General features: G+C 34.5%; 3 protein-coding genes and 1 long non-coding RNA gene across 4 annotated transcripts in view; 2 read left to right on the top strand and 2 right to left on the bottom strand.

Annotated features, from left to right (window-relative positions):
* LOC132718611 (ADP-ribosyl cyclase/cyclic ADP-ribose hydrolase-like) overlaps positions 1-16,908 on the bottom strand; it is a 53,293-nt gene that overhangs the window by 2,482 nt on the left and 33,903 nt on the right. Inside the window, exons 5-6 of the mRNA XM_060702327.1 lie at positions 1,604-1,696; positions 138-224 (exon numbers count right to left, since the gene is read on the bottom strand). Coding sequence (XP_060558310.1) covers positions 138-224; positions 1,604-1,696 — 180 coding nt within the window. The remainder of the gene's footprint in view (positions 1-137; positions 225-1,603; positions 1,697-16,908) is intronic.
* The window catches only part of LOC132718609 (galactose mutarotase-like), a 48,383-nt gene that overhangs the window by 22,118 nt on the left and 9,357 nt on the right, over positions 1-16,908 (top strand). The gene's annotated exons all lie outside the window — the stretch shown is intronic.
* LOC132718612 (galactose mutarotase-like) overlaps positions 1-16,908 on the top strand; it is a 32,075-nt gene that overhangs the window by 6,842 nt on the left and 8,325 nt on the right. The window lies entirely within an intron of this gene.
* On the bottom strand, positions 2,034-15,651 carry LOC132718613 (uncharacterized). Its single transcript, XR_009624118.1, has 3 exons — positions 15,591-15,651; positions 3,255-3,342; positions 2,034-2,082 (listed from the first exon to the last, which is right to left on the bottom strand). It is a non-coding gene; the product is annotated as an uncharacterized LOC132718613 (long non-coding RNA).

The following is a 16,908-nucleotide window of genomic DNA, read 5'->3' as shown; positions in this document are numbered from 1 at the left end:
AGACAAGAAGCCCCATCGTCCGTCTTCTAACATCATTGTGTAGTTCTCGCGATCACTGTTGCATGCTGCATAATAAGAGAGGTGGGCACATGACAGTGTAATATTTTAAAATGGCATTAATGTATATGCCAACTTACCTTCTATTTTCGATACAATCATATTTTATTCGTTTTGCTTTCACTTTACTTGATATGATATCAAGGGTTGGATCACCACATTTCGTTCTGAAAGAAGAATAATTGGATGTACAGCTGTGTGACTATCAAATATTATTTTCAGGACCTGATTTTGTTTGTTTGTTTGTTTGGTTGAATAAAAATCTGGAAACAAAATGAGCCCTCGGAAGCATAAACTCAGCAAAATTACATGGAAATTGCAGACTCGGTTTGATTGAGTCAGTAAATGGGGAATAATGAATAAGTGCAACATTGCAGCAACACTTCAAATGTTGACTTTCCAACTTCACTGGCGGATTACGACCTCAGAAGACCTTGCATTTTTTCAGGCACAAGCGAGCACCTAAGCTATCTGTATAACTCCCCCACATGCAATAGTTTATAGAATCGGGCGTTTGTTTGGTAATGATATCAAAATATTGGATAACCGTCATTACAGTAAAATATCTACTTTCTACCGGGCAATTATTGAAACATTCCCCGTGCGCATGAATATAAATTATATGATCGCTAGGCAATCAATGATTACTAGGCCGTATCTTGCATTTTTTCATGCACACCAAATAGTTTTCGACTAAATTTGTTTTCAATTTACAATATGTAAAAGATATTTGAAATAACATCGAAAGAATAAAAAGATTGTAAATTACTTTTCAAACTCGACTTATTAAAAGATATTTCTTTTTGAAATTTGCAAAACATCTGAAATTGTAGTCAAAACGTTGCAAAATCAACAAGTGTTTGAAATATTGTTGAAATCCAGCTTAGTCGGTAAAATGCATTTGTATAAAGATTTTGTTATGCATTTCCTGATAAAGATAATAGGTACGTTATGTCTCAGAAATCCATATTTTCTAATTCATTAGAAATACAAGCCATGTGTTTAAACTGTATTATTAAATAATTTAATGGGTCGTGAAGGTAGCAAAATGTAAATAAAGTAGTACATTTTGTATTTTGACTTCTATATAAAATCCTTATTCACTATATTTTTACAAATTGCCACAGAGCATCAGGTAGATCATCTATATTGCAAATGTGTATTTTTTTAGAAACTGTGAAAAGATAGCAAACTAAAATTAATCGCATTTCTGACCATAATGGGCCTAAACAGAACACTAAAGATGTTAGTGAATGTGGTAACAAAATAAAAACATATCCAATATTTGGATCAAATTGACGAATACTGTCTCTATAGCGTGTTATTGATATATACTTTTGTACCTTTTGAAGCAATTCTCGAGGATAATCCATGACAATTTAACATTTTTTGAATTTCATACAAGCATCTTAATAATTCTGTTATGGACTGTGACCATGTTTTATTCACATATAATATATTTTTTTAAAAAACATGAGCCATTACTAAAACTATGTTGATAACATTTGTCTAAAAATTGATTGAAATTTAATATGTTCATACGTACTGGCCTTGAATAGGATGTTCGTTCAGAAGCAAAACTGTAGCTTTTGTAACAACGTTTTCTCTCAAGCTGGGTAATTCGTACATAGCATTGTACCTGCAAATATGGAAAACTTCATCTCTATTTTTTTAAAGTAAAATCTTTGCTTTTATAATACAAACATAATATCATTAAGAAGTATATGCAATGAATTTAATGGTTTATATAATTATGCCATCGAAACATTTCATATTGCATACGTAATTCATTACATACGTGTTATTAGAAAAATAATAGGGATCCGACGTTGCATTGAGCAAAGATGAAAATTTCCCCACTCGCTCGGCTGCCATAGTTTATGGAAGCAGCAATCCAAAATGCCCTCTGCGCTCCCTGTGGACAGTCGGGCGTAGCTTCCCACCCAGGACAAAGTGTGCCCGGTGGAGACATACCTGTTGTATCACTCTCATTGCTACACCACTGTGGTCCATTGGCAATATAACCTAAAATGATTTGTTGTTAATGTTAACATAATGTGGAACAGAATGTGTTTAACTTGGTGGATACATTTTTGTTATTTGACATTTTTCTTTGTTTTTTTTTAAAACTAACATAATATTGAATGTTTTTTGTAGATTTGTTAACATGCAACTGGTATTGATTGTAATTGTGTTGATATCACGATATATTATGCATTAAGGTAGACCATGGGTAATGGGAACCATAAGGAACTGTAAAATTGACAACATAGGACAGTTATATGTCTTCAAGGGCACCATGTATGCAAAATTTAAATAAATTTACCGTGTGTGGTTTATGAGTTTATGGATATATTTCTAAACTAAGACTTTGCCATTACAAGGGCCTATTTTCAGAAATTAGGAAACTCTAATTAATCTGTAATATTATCATTATAAAAAAATGTTTTTCTATTGCCAATTGCTAAGAAATAAAAATAACAATCAGGTAACAAATTTCACAAGCAAAATTTTATTTCTAAAAATGTGTTCTTAATATACATAAAAATGTTACCCCACCCCACCCACTTTAAAACACTAATGTTAATCAATTCCTGATCTAAAAATGCCTTATTCAAAATATTCCAAAAATTTTCCATAATGAGGGGATGTTTTCAAAGTTTGCCAAAATTTTCTTAAAGGTAATATTGTTGATCATGCAAAATATAAAATACTTTTACCGTGTAAGTTTTTATTTTATTAAACTATTGAATATACCTGGTATCATATTTACTATAAATTTTGGCATTATTTAGCAAATAAATACCTAAAAATTTATACAATTTAAATAAAACCTTTTTTTCTTCCATAATGGATCTGAGAGATACATAAATAATGTTAAAAAGAAAAAAAAGAAAGAAAAAAAAAGTTGCCCCTTCTGGGGTTTGAACCCACGCCCTTCAATTTCAATGTAGTTTGCAAGCCATTTTAGCCTATTTGAATACTCTTCAAAGTGGAGGTAATGCATTACCCGTGGTCTACCTTAATGCAGAAAAGAGAAGCAAATGTCTTGAGACAATTTTTCATCCAAGTTTCTTCCTCCTACCTCGTCTTTCCCACCATATAAGTTATAAGTCTATTAGAAAAAAAATAAACGCATTGAATGAGAAAAGGTAAGAAAACATGTTTATTATTGTGTAATTGAATTAAACATTTACCAGGCAATGTGTCAGAGAGGGCGTAGAATCTCCTTCCGCGGTTGCTATATCGAATTACAAAAGGATACACATTTTCCCAAAACAATGACTGCAATAAAGAAACATCGTTATTGTGCCAGCAAATAAAATTTCTAGTTTCAATACGAGACTTAAAAGATATACAAATATGAAATGATAAGAAAATATAAAAAGTAAGGTAAGGAACAGCCCCCGAGATGAAAATTGCAGACTGGATTGCGTGATTGTGTCTGTTTATGAAATAAAACCAAGAACATTTCTCACGACCCCTTACAACAGATGCATCTAAAACTATTCAATTTTCAACACATTAAATTATTGGAAACAATGACCCCGAAGAACCAGAAAGTATCGCCTATGCTTAACACATGCAAGTCGCAATCAGATTTGTATAATGTTTACCAATTAATTTTTATCGGTTTCAAGGCTAAATTTTAGCAAATGCATGCATGTATTTTCAGGACTCCGATTTCAAATGTGTACACATTTACTTCCTGGACTAAAACTTGATATTGCATAATATATATTGTATATACATACTAACTTAAATAATTATTGTCTTATTTTTGTAATATCAAATATCATAGGTGTTTTGCATATAAGAGCATATTTCTTTAAACAGGTCTTTGTGCACGTGCAAAAACAGCATTTTATACAAAACATATCTTTACATTATGTTGAAAATGTGTTCTTTGGAGTAAAGACGTTATATGAAGGGAACAAAATTATTTGTATGTTACAAAAAGGTTGTAAGGTATGGGTCATAATCAGGGTGTTATGTAGTTTTCGAAATTCCGTACATTATTTTTTTGTAATTAAGCTTACTTTGTTATAAAATGCACGGAATTCTGACACTTAAGTGATGGCCTGCTAGCAGTAACATTGACAAGTTTTCCTCCAAAGAGCAAGAATGGCGTCTATCGGCAAGTTTGTGACAGAACGTCGCCGGTAGTACTAGTGTCAAGTTTGGTTAGTGTTATGATATCAAGATTAGATAACTCTTTACATGTTTAGTTGTACAGTGTTAATAGGATTACTTCTCTTTACTTGATATTCATTAATGCTATGTTATATATATGATCATGCTTCTCTGATACCTGGGTCATTCTCACTTGAGCTCTGGTCTTAACAACATCCATACAACATAACATGGTGTCAGAAGTAAATTAAAGGAACAATATTGTAATAAAAGGAATTTAATTAAAAATTATTTGGAATCGGATTTAACAAGCATTCTGGAAAGAAATTAAATTGTGCGCATCACAAACATTTAACTTTCTTTAGAGGAATCTCAATTTTAATTTACAGCTTACAATGGCATTTAAATGGTGTACCCATTACCAACCCAAACTGGGTGGATAGTCAAAACCCTATGGAGGGAGTCAAAAAGTTCAAGGCAGCATGCAGAAACTTTATATTTTAGGTTCGCGCCGTTAAGAGAAAAAGAAGAAGAAGTACAAGTTATTACTTATTTACTATGGATTTGGTGATAGAAGGCCGCCAGATATATATAATTTACTCTTACATTAACCCTGAGCTCCCAAAAGGAAATCCAATATAAGGCCCAATTTTCGGATGCAATTCAAAACATCTACAACCAAAATCAACAATCCTGGTATTTAGGCAGATACCAAAAATCCCCCAATTTGAAAAACCAGGGAAAACAGTTACGATTAAAAACAATTCATCACACGTCTAAAAACATTAAAGCAAACATGATTTGCGCCTTTTTGATGCAGGACAGAGATGATGTCATTACGAGATCAGATATTTATTGGAATCACCCCAATCGGAAAAAGGGTTCGTGAAAAAAACTAATCACGGGAAAGGCCCGAAGCATGACTCTTGAAAAAGCAGTCAGGGATATCACAAGTCACACGATGAATTCACGCCACCAGGGCTCAACTACGTGATATGGAATAATTTCCAAAAAAGCATCGATGACATTAATTTCAGCAAAACGATATTCCACGTCAAAAACACCAAAAACGAGGGCTGGGAAAGAAACGAATCAACATTTCAAAGATTTATGAACACAACCAAAACAGATAAACCAAAATGTGGAAAAATTTGTGGAAACAGTCACCATCACAGCAAAGATAAGTCCGGCAAGAGGAAAAAACTATACAAGAACTGCCATAAAATGGAATCCTAATTTGCAGTTTGTGTGCGAGGTCAAAACAAAAAAGTTGAATGAAATCGAACCCCAAAAAAATACAGTGACAGTAACAAGTTGAACAGGGAATTTTTTTATTGGTGCACAGTTGAAATTCCCATTCAAAGGGACAGGTATTTGTTGATTTACAGGTGGGCTCTTAAAGGTCATTTTAAACAGTTTAAAAACTTGACACAGGGGCAATGCTGTAACATTCTTTCTGGGGGCAGTTTTCCCAAATCCCTCAAGGTCAATCCCCCCTTAAAAAGAAGCCAACTGCCCAAAATCAGGGCTTACTAAAGGGCACTTGAAATTTTAAGGGTTTCGGGAAGTGGTAGTTTCTCATGCGCTACAAAAGAAATGCACAAAACTTGTAAAATTTTTTTTGTTTGAGAACAAAAAACCCTCAATCCTGGTTTAAAAATCTGCCTTGACTTCAATTTAATTCAAAATTGAAAATGCCCGTAGCAGAAGGAGAAAAATGAAAAAAAAATTCTGCCCTTGGGGGACTTTCCTGAATTTTTTTTAAAGGGTTTTGGGAAAAAATTTAAACCGGTTTCCCTTGTTCGATAAAAGTAGACCCCAAAAGTCCCCAGTTAATTAACCCTTTCCCCGAGGGCTTCCTGTAGCTTTCGAGAAAGGTTAAAAAGGAACTTAATGCTTAGGGGAAAAAGGGCCCTGGAATAATAGCCCAAGGTAAACCACACCAAAAAAAGGGGGGTGAATGGGAAATGTCGAGTAAATTTAACCCACATTTGAAAAAGTTGAATTTTTAATTGCCCCAAAAGCCCTTTTAATAAGGCAATCCATAGGCCCCCTTTTTACCCTAAAAAAAACCCTTAGATGATATTTTGCCGCATTTAAAAAATTCTGCAAAATATTTCACAAAATTTGGGATTTGAAAATTTCAGGTTACTGCCCGTTTTTTTGGGATGATAAAATCATCATATCAAACCCACATTCAAACACCCCCCCAAGGTCTTTAAATTAAGGTATCAAAGAGTCCCATGGGACGGGAAATCCCACCCAAAGATTTTTCCCAGAAAAAAGGGGAGATGAGGGGCTTAGAAGGTTTAATTGGTGATTTCATTTGTTATGACTTCTTGTTTATGGTTCAATCGAAGAAGACATACATAAACCTAAAAAATTTATTGATAGGTGCCGCCAAAAGGGGGCATTAGGTTAAACGAGAACAAACTTGGGTTGGGTTTTGCGTCTCGGAGGTTAAGTATTCTTGGTCACAATCTCTCAGCTGATGGATTTGAAACCAAAGACCCCGAAAAAATGTAGGGCTATCCAAGAGAATGGAAGCGCCTTTAAAGACAAGTTGAGCTTTAGGACAAAACTTGGGCTGATAATTATCTATCTTAGAATATGCCCGCAAAACTTTGGCCGGGAGATCATTCATCCCACATAGAAATATTAAAAGGAAAGATGTTCATTTTTCACCTGGGATGCTCCTCAAGTTCGAGATTTCAGAAAGTCAAAGAACATTACTTACTGATGTCCCAGGGCCCAGTGTTATCTTAATTTTGATTCCAAAAATAAGGCATCTTAGTACTTTCAAAGATAAATGAAGTTTGCTCAAACATGGCTGTGTTTCTACTTTAAATTTGCCCAAAGGGAAAAAACCTAAAACCCTTTTTGCAAGCAAACCCTTTGCCCAACTCAAAAGGTCTTTGGGCCCTTTGGGATTGAAAAAAGAATTCTTGCCAAAAAGAAAATTTGGCTGAAAAAATTCAGAAAATAAAATTTAGGGTAGACAATAATTAGAAAAGATTTTTTTCCCCTTGATCAGGTTTTTTTTAAAAAAAAACCCCAAAATAAAAAGTGCCACCTGCAAGAATTAAAAGGGATTTTAAAATTTAGCTTTAATGGTTTAATTTGAGTTGCAAAAACAAAAGCAGGCCCAAATCCCCTTTTTGACAAAAATTTGGGTCTGGGGAAATATTTTCCAAAATTTTTTACCCCCCCGGGAAATTTCCAAAATACCTATGATGTTCACTTCATAACAAAAAACTTCCCTTTACACAGATAAAAAACTTGTGAAAAAGGTCAAAAATTTGGATCAGATCCAAAACACTTCATGACCTTAAAAACAAATCAGATTCTTCAAGGCTGGCCTGAAAAACGCAAAAAATTGAATTTTCTCAAGTTCTAAGAATACTGGAATTTAGAGAGAACTCACTGTTGGTAGATAATATTTCTTACAAAAGCGTCAAAGATTGATAATTCCTAGTGTCTAAGATCTGAAATGTTAAAATTTGCTACAAAAAAGGTCACCACAAGGTGAGAACGTTGCCTTCCGCAGGGCACAAAAATTTCTATTTTGGGGCCTAACATTAGGCAAAAGACAATAGTGCAAGAAAAGTTGCAACAGGTTCTGTATTGGGCAAAGGCATTCAAAAGGTCAAATAAAAAGGAAAACCCATTGGTTCTCAGCCCAAAGATGAAATTTCCCTAATACCCCATGAGGTAATAGGATAGTGTATTTACATTAGATAACCAGAGTACTTTTGTAGTAATAGCGAATTTAAAGGAGCAATATTTTAAATTTGCCCAGGGGAATAAAAATTAAAACAGTAAAACAAATTATTAAGTTAAATGAAACTGGCTTTCGAAAAAGGAATTTATTCCCCCAAAAAAATTTTCAAAAAGGTTGCTGGGGTTTATACACATCCCCCGGGAAAATTTTCAAAAAGAAAATTTCAAAAAATAAATTTTGAAATAAAAGATTTTAAGGGGTCTTTCCCCTCAAAAACCCCCAAAAAGTAAGGGCCCTTAGTAAAATCATGGGGGGGGAGAAAGAAAAAACCAATTGCTCAAAAAAGGGGAAAGGGGGCCCCAAGTTGGGAAAGGGCCCCTTTGTTTAACCCCAATTTTAAAATTTTACGTGCTACCCGGGCTAAGCAAGTTTTCCCACTAAAACCTTTAAGGGGAAGAAAAAAAAAGGGAAATTTTAAATTCCCCATGTTGAAAAAAACTTAACACCCAAACAACAGATTTTAAGAGAGAATAAGGGGTCACTTCTTGAAAAACAAAAATGCATTCAAAAGAAAAATTATGATAAACATTCAAGGCCCCTTAAACCTTTAAAAGTAGGAGAAAAATGGTTAGAATTCAGCAGGGAAAATCTTGAAATCCCCGCAGGTTCAGTGTCAAGGAAAAATTTTAGACAATCGCTCCCTATTTTGTTAGAAAACACCTGATGGTGGGTCATATATATCAGAAACAGGCAACATCTAAATGAAGGATTATACCCTGCCAAGATAATTGGTAACATTTATATTTTCTATTTGGATGGCTTACTAAGCACACATAACTTAAACAAGGACTGCGAAGGAGATGGTTTACATATGATTTATTTATATTGATGTTGCATCGCAAGTTAACACTCAAAATCACAAACATCAAGTAAACATGACGCACAGTAACAATAACGATATTTGATATTAAAGGCGTGGCTTATTTAATCTGTATGACTTGCTTACTACATATCCTCTTCTTCTTTAGTTTAGATACTCATCATATAAATATAAATAAACTTGATAATCTATGCAAATCTTAAATTTTAAAATGCAAACAGTATTGTAGATTAGAGAAATTATTTTTTGCGTATTGAATAAGCTATATGCACGCAAGTCTTATTATTTATAACTGCTTTCTCCGTTTTTCACAGAGTTCATTCCAATGCGATTTACTCTAATCGTTTACTAGGCATGCTGTTTCAACGAAGTGATATGATAAAGTTAATGTTATTGTTGATTGTCATGTTTTTTCTATTTTTCGTATGTCACAAAATATTAAAGCAAATTACAGTTATCTTCAGCAACATTTGTTCAAGACAACTAGGATGTTATCAAAAGAAGATTGTTTTTCGTTCTTACCCACACAAAACAATTATAAGGTATTTAGAATAAAACCAAAAGTATAAGAAATGTTCTCACATATCGCTAGTCAGTTTTTCTAAGATAATATAAAATCTCCCAGAGTCGATATATAATGATACACTGCTGATGATAGCAAATTATAAGATTAGGGATTATAGTGTGCCCACCAATATTTGAGTCATCACTGTTTAGCTGTACGAGGAAATGGTATTCAGAGATTAAACCATTTTTTTGATTTAATCTTCATAACGTCTTCGGCGGTCGGTGGGCGTTTCCTCTGGCGGCTGATTTCTTAGGTAAAGATGTGATTATCTGCCGAAGTTTTCGTCTTGCATCGGCTCTTGATCTCCGAATGAACATATCTAAATTTGGAAACGTCCCGTGTGATTTCTTTCCTTTATGTTTGTTGTAAGGCATATGTCCTTCATAGCGATGATTATTCCGGGGTATGGGTCAAAGCGCGTGTTTCAAACTTATTCCGTTTGGTTCTCCGTTTTAATAATAGCACACCGATTTCTCCCAGTTCAAATTATTTCGGTGAGCTTTCCTAAACGTTTTTTCTATGCAACGTAATATTTTATTTTTCGCTTTTAGATAGATCTGTGTTCCTGTCTGAATAGTATGTGTATTTTGTTATCGAAAGTCATTTTGGTCTAATTTGTCGTTTAATTTAGATAAACATCGAATTCAGCTAGGAGCTGTTTGTGTAGTTTGTGGTGTGGTTCCGAAAAATTCATAAGATATCTACTTAACGCTCTTGTTATAATCTTTGTCTGACGCTATCTCTGTTTTCAATTGCTTTTCTTGCAGTGCCGCATAAATCTCTCACTATTCCATAGTGCCTGTGGGTGGCCATGGAGGTGTTCGTTTATGTGTTGAATCCCGAATTATCAGCAAGATTTCTGAATGCGCGACTTTGAAACGGAGGTCCATTGTCCGTTTTCACTAAAACTCTGGATATCCGAATATCGAAAATATCGCCTCTTAAGCGCGGTATGACTGTATCTGCGGCTGGTCGTTTGATTCTTTTCAACTACTGGAAATCTACTTGTAGCACATATCACACTAGTGAAGCATGTAACCGTTCGCTGGATGGTCCAAAAAGTGCAAACTGGACTCAGAAAACACATCTTGGTTAGTTAATGTTGGTTTGATCGGGTCTGGAATAATTCCTTGTTGATGCAGCTTGGCAATACAAATGCATGATCTCAAATTTGCGTCTACCAATGTCTATTCCATATGTGGAAACAGCAGTATATTCGACGGTAATATCCCGTTTGCATTTTGAGTTGGCTTGGGTGGACCTTCATGCGCGAAAGGTATAGACAGTTTGTTTTGCAGACTTTGCTGGTATCAAATTTTGTACCCCGTAATAAGCACAAAATCCATTCTGTCCGTATTATTGCAACTGCAAGTTTCTTGATTTTTATCAAATTTTCGTAGTACCGAAAAGCTTCATCTAATCTGTGCATTGTTTGAGGTTTTCCAGTGCATTTGTTGTTCTAAACAGCATTTTCTTACACACCTTAAAGTACAGTCCGTTTCGGTAGCTTTGCTTGTCATCGTCTGGCAAAGCGTTATCAGTAATCAAGCTGATATATCTGCTCGGGCTACTGTATTTGTTGTCGTGTCTTACATGTGGAGTGCCTGGAAAGATATCTGATATCAGCATTTTACTGGTCTATAAAACTGTCTTGAAATCATTAAGTTGTCAACTTTCAAACGCCAACGTTCTAATCTTGGTGATTGTATTGTCTTGACTATTGTTGATAGATGTGACTGAAGTGCAGCATGATCTTGTTATCGAGTTTAAATTTCTTGCCGAATAATAACAAATGGAAATTCCTGAATTCATGAAGCAGAACTTCCATAGCTTCTCCTCCATGTTTGTGAACGGCGTCTGACCGGAATTGTTGCTTTACTTTTTCTCTATTATGATTGTTGCCGTTTTGAATAAGTATTCTGAGGCATGCAAAACTGGACTTCGTCGACCAGATTCATTCTTCCTTTCTTAGGATCGAAATATGTTCATGACTTATCACTATTAAGGTAGTCTTTAATGATGTGAAGATTTTTCTTTGGTCCGGCAGTCCAGTCAAATTTTACACCTTTTATGTGTATAGTCGTCCTTAATGGTTCTGTTAAGCTTGAACTAGCCCATCTCATGAACTTAGACGAAAAATCAGTTCGTGAGACTAGAAATGAACGAATTTCGGATAATGATTTTGGTCTGTCTATATTTTTCAACTGGCATTTACTTTCAGGATTCGGGGAAATCCGGATTCTGGAAAATACGTATCCGTAGACTTGATTTTATGAATGTCGAGGATGAACATTTTGGCTTGTTCAGTGTGAGGTTTGATCTTGAAACGTTGCGTAAAGTCTACTAAGATTGGCGTCGTGTTCTTCTGTGTCTTTACCGAAACATAGCGATGTCGTCTGCAATATTCAATATGCGCCTTTAAGACCTTGAAGTGCTTGACGTAAGCTCGTTTTGGAAAATATCGGTGCTGGCGGACATCCCGAAATTTAGACGTTTAATAACGAAACAGTTCCAATAGTGTCTGGAAACGTTGTCATTCACACGTGAATCTTCCAATCCAACTCAATTTGATGGAAAGCTTTGTACAGTCTGAACGATGAAAAAATAACGTTGCGCCCGTTTAACGTCAAGATGATATCATCCACCGTCGGCAAAACATTTTTCCTCTGTTTGATGGCGGTGTTAGATTTTCTCATATCCACGCACAATCTCTCACTTCATGCGGAGCATTAGGTTTCGGGAGCCGCTACTAAGTTCTGAAACCCATGTGTGATCGGTAAACCTATAACCCTTTTTCAATGTACATCCATTTCCTCTAAACTTTTCAGTTCCTTTTTCGACTTGCGCACGTACATGAAAATGGAGACTCTCCTAGGGCGGTTGAGCTACAGGTACATACACTGTTCATCAATATGAAACTTAAACTTTTCTGTCTCTCAAGACATCCTAAGCCTGTGAAAACTTGAGAATATTCTTCAATAAGTCCTGAATATGCGTCTTTGCTTTGGAACTGATTTTGAAAACTGATTGTATTTTGCGGTAAATCGCCAAGCTCTACCGATAATTTCATAACTGAGTCAATGATTCTTTGTTGCTTTAACGATATGGAAATCTTTTGGTCATAAATTTTGAAAAGTCCGACTCCACAAGCAGGAACATTTGGCCTATGAATGGAAGTGGAGATTTTCTGCCGCGAATGCAAATTGCTTTTGTTTTCGTTTATCTTGATTTACAGGTGACGAATTTTCATTTTCTCCGAGGTCGATTTCGCTATTAATTATTATACGATGAAACCGCTATCTTATCAACACATAAACATCTACACCATTTAATCTAATGCATTTCTTTGGCACTTTTTAGTCCCATCTGATATTTTAAATTCCAAATAAAACATCCGCACTCATTTGAACTGGACGCTCGGTGTGCTTGATTTTGATAAAACTTGTGAATCCGACTGTTTTCATGCCATCGATTAACTTCACACTTGTTTTTGACGTTTTCTGCAGACCGATATGAAATGATTCTTCTTATGATGACAGTAAGATGTACATTTCGCGTCCGATAGCAGGACATACGTGACATATGGGGATAGCTTTCTCCACAATTTTCGGCATTTTTTATTTCGTTCTGGAAGGGTAGTTTTCGCCTTCCCGACGATCAAACTTGCTTCTCTGGATAGTTTGAATATGAACGTTGCTGATAAACGTTTAGGCTGCGAAATCCCTTGGATTGACGGCTATATCGAGGATCTGCTTTTTACCCGCATCTACTTGCTGACTACTTGTATCCTTTGGACATATTGCTGCTTGAGTTTTGTGATATTTCATGGTTCTCATTTTTGTAAAGTAAGTCATTAAGGTGATTTAACCCGGATCTTGTAAACACCTGCAGTTCTCAATGTTTTGTGAACAACACCACTGTATGATCTGGCTTTTTCAATTTTCTGAGTCAATGTTCCGAAAAAATTCACAATGTCTTAGCTTTCTGGCGTAAATCTTATTGTAAACGGTCGATAAGATTCCCCATGCAATTGCTTCATATTACGGAAATCGAATATTTAAATTGTGTGTTTTTTCTAGGGCTTAAAGGTAATGTTGTTAATCCAAGTTTCGTTTCCTCGTAGTTTTCATTGTTCTTTCTCTTAAATTCAATGTATCATAGATAGTCGTAAACTATCATCTCCTGGCATAATGAGTACAGTTGCTTTTTTTTCGTTTCTCTAGTGTTTATAAACCAGTCCCGACAAAATAAGTTTTCTAAATTTTATCCAAATACTTTTTCATCGTACTTCCAGAACAGAGAATTTTCATCATCAAGCATCAAATTTCCGGAAAAGCAGGTAAATTCTTCCATTTTCACAATCTGTTTTTTTTTTCACAGAAGTCAGTTTAAGTTAATCCACAGTTTTTTTTTTAATATCCGATCCTCGTTCGCCAATTGTAACATTTATATTTTCTAGTTTGGATGCTTACTAGCACACAAACTAAAACAAGACCCGAAGGATGGTTCTATATATTTTATTATGAATGTGCTTGCATCCCCAAGTGTATCACTCATAAACTCCAAACATCAAGTAGAACATACAGCACAATAACAATAACAGATATTTGATATTAAAGGCGGGTGGCTTATTTATATCTTGTAGACTTCGCTTACTACAAATAAAGACTTCCTCCATTAATGATAACGAGTGCAATTTACCACCCAGGTCATGTGTTAAGTAATCAAGACATAGCAGATTCCCAAGGGTAACACTTTCACCACGCAGTTAAAGCTCACAGCATGCCAGTGTCAAGAGTGATAATCTGACCTTTAAGTCACTCAAAGTCACCTGTACCTAACAAATACTCTCAAACTGCCAAACATTTATCCCAGAAGGTTGTAACTCGTTCTGGGAAGCAGGTTAATGACCAAAGATAATTCATATCTTGTGTAAAATATAATGTATATATAAACATTGACAAAGTAGGCATAAATTTGCAAGTAGTGTTTATTGTGCTATAAAACAGAAAAAATACAAGATTTATTTGACAGTAACTGAAAGCATTATCTAGGACAAATTATCATAATAATTAAATGTGTTTATCTGAAATTCATTAATGTGAATGTTAGTCTTGACCATGGACTTATTTTGACTTGCTTAACGATGCTTTCTTCAGAATGAATGTGACATTTGATAGCGGACAATATGTTTTATACAGCCTTCTCAGATTTTTCAAACAAAGTGAGATGTTATGATATCAAGATTAGATATACTCTTACATGTTTAGGTTGTCAGTGGTAATAGGATTACTTCCCTTTACTTGATATTCATTAATGCTATGTTATATATATGATCATGCTTCTCTGATACCTGGGTCATTCTCACTTGAGCTCTGGTCTTAACAACATGTATTAAATAGTTATAATAAATTGTAGAATAGTTTGAATCTTGTTATCATCCATACAACATAACAGTTAGGTGACCTAACCAAAAATCCGTATAAAATGTATATTATTCTCTATCTAGCTTCGTTTTAATTTTCCTATTTGAAAAAATGCATATCAATTTCATATGTTGACTAAGTGTTTTCTTTAATTCAATGTGTTTTTTTTTTCTCTAAAGAATTGATCGTGTGAAATAAAATGTTTATTTTTCATTAATGGAAACCACACTGATTCTATTATCTAGACTCTTACACGTCTGTAAAACATATGAGCCGTGCTGTTCGCTTACAAACGCTATAACAAGTAGAGAAACTGATAGCGAACAGCATAGATCCTGATCAGACTGCGCGAATGCGCAGGCTGGTCTGGATTCATGCTGGTCGCAAACCCATTATGTTGGTTTTGTCATGACGCGGCTCATATATTAGACCTTTCGCTATTCATTGTACTCACCAACGTATAATAACCTAATAATATGTACCGGGGTATAATTATTTTCAGCGCACGTTACATGTACATGTATTGTTAACACAGCAAACGTATTTTGTTTGTCAGTCAAACATGCATAAAATGGGGATGTTTCAAGAACAATGATCTTTATATAGGTTCTGTTTAAACTGGTATGCCCAAGATAAAAAGAACATTTTACATATACTGTCATCGCATGTTCTAATTAAATCCATACTCCTTCACTGGTTTTTACTAAGATATAGATTATCTATGTCTCTGTTTTTTACCCACTCAGCGAACATTTGGCAGACAACACCTATACTACTTCATGATTGCCTTTTAGTTCCACATACCTTATCATTTGGGATACTGTGGTCAGTCAGAGTGAAATATCTGATCTAGTCTGTGGTAATCCTACGTTTACATCGGTGGGCCCTGAAATTTAAGACGCTTCCGAAAACGCTTCCCAGACTTTGGTGCAATTTCGAATCTGCAAAATGCAACATGTAACCGATGATTGGTGATTAATAATGGAGCATGATTAATACCACCCTCGGTAACTCAGGACATATTCGTTACGCGTCGTGTACACTTCATTAAGAATCATTAATGTATATTTCCATGGTATTCGACGATGCATTAAGTCTTATTCGTATACTAGAACAATATATACAACATATCACACAGTAAAATTTAAAAAAAGATTATGACCATTCTTTACAGAATAACAAATTATACCTATATGAAAAATGATCTCATCGGCAATTTGTATATAATAAAAGTAATGAATTAAATTATGAGGCAACAATGTTTACTCCTTTAATAAGACGTAATGAGTTTTTTCCATTGAATTTCATCGCCAAATAATGTTTGTATATCTTTAAATTAAACAATATTTGTTCAGTAAACAGAAGGGAATGTTCAACGCAAACAGATACGATGAAAAGTCAATACATTTCATGCATATTATGTTAAAATAATGAGAAAATAATGAAAACTTTTTACCCTTTCTGGTACAGAAGATAGGCTGATTGATATTTTGTTGGTATATCTCGCACTGACCTATAATCACCTCTCGTAAATTATCTGTCGCCATTTCAAACTGACGACATGGTGCTGAGAATTGGCAAAATGCAAAAAACGCAACTATAGCCACAAAAACATACAACGAACATTTTCATCTTCAATCCGATTATAAAATTTTAATGCTTTTCACTTAAGATATCTGTGTATGTTGACCCTGATGTCTTTCAAATTCTTCATTTGACACGTACGATATCTTAATATCAAAAAGCCTCAATTACACAGCATTAATTTTAATTATCCACCTAGTAATGTGTGCACATTTAATTCAGGGTTTATTATCAAACAGTTTAATATATCATATAACAGTGTAAAAGTGCATATTCCATTGAATTATTTTGATATATAGATGTGAACATATGCAAACACACATTTAAACGTTGATCATTTCTGTCTTGAAATTAGCAATCCTTATCTGAGATTTATATCTTTCTCAGGTCTGGTTTGCTTGTAATGATAACATACAATACTGTATAATCCATGTACACAGTCGTTTTACCTGTAACGTTGCTATACTTTAAACGGGCGAATATATTTGAAATGGTTTGGGTATGTTTTTGGTAGCTAATTTGTTTACAAATATGCGTC

The sequence above is a fragment of the Ruditapes philippinarum genome, unplaced genomic scaffold, assembly GCF_026571515.1.
Source record: "Ruditapes philippinarum isolate M1 unplaced genomic scaffold, ASM2657151v2 ctg856_1_1_1_1, whole genome shotgun sequence".
Classification (NCBI taxonomy): Eukaryota; Metazoa; Mollusca; class Bivalvia; order Venerida; family Veneridae; genus Ruditapes; species Ruditapes philippinarum.
This window is presented reverse-complemented; position numbering and strand designations above follow the sequence as displayed.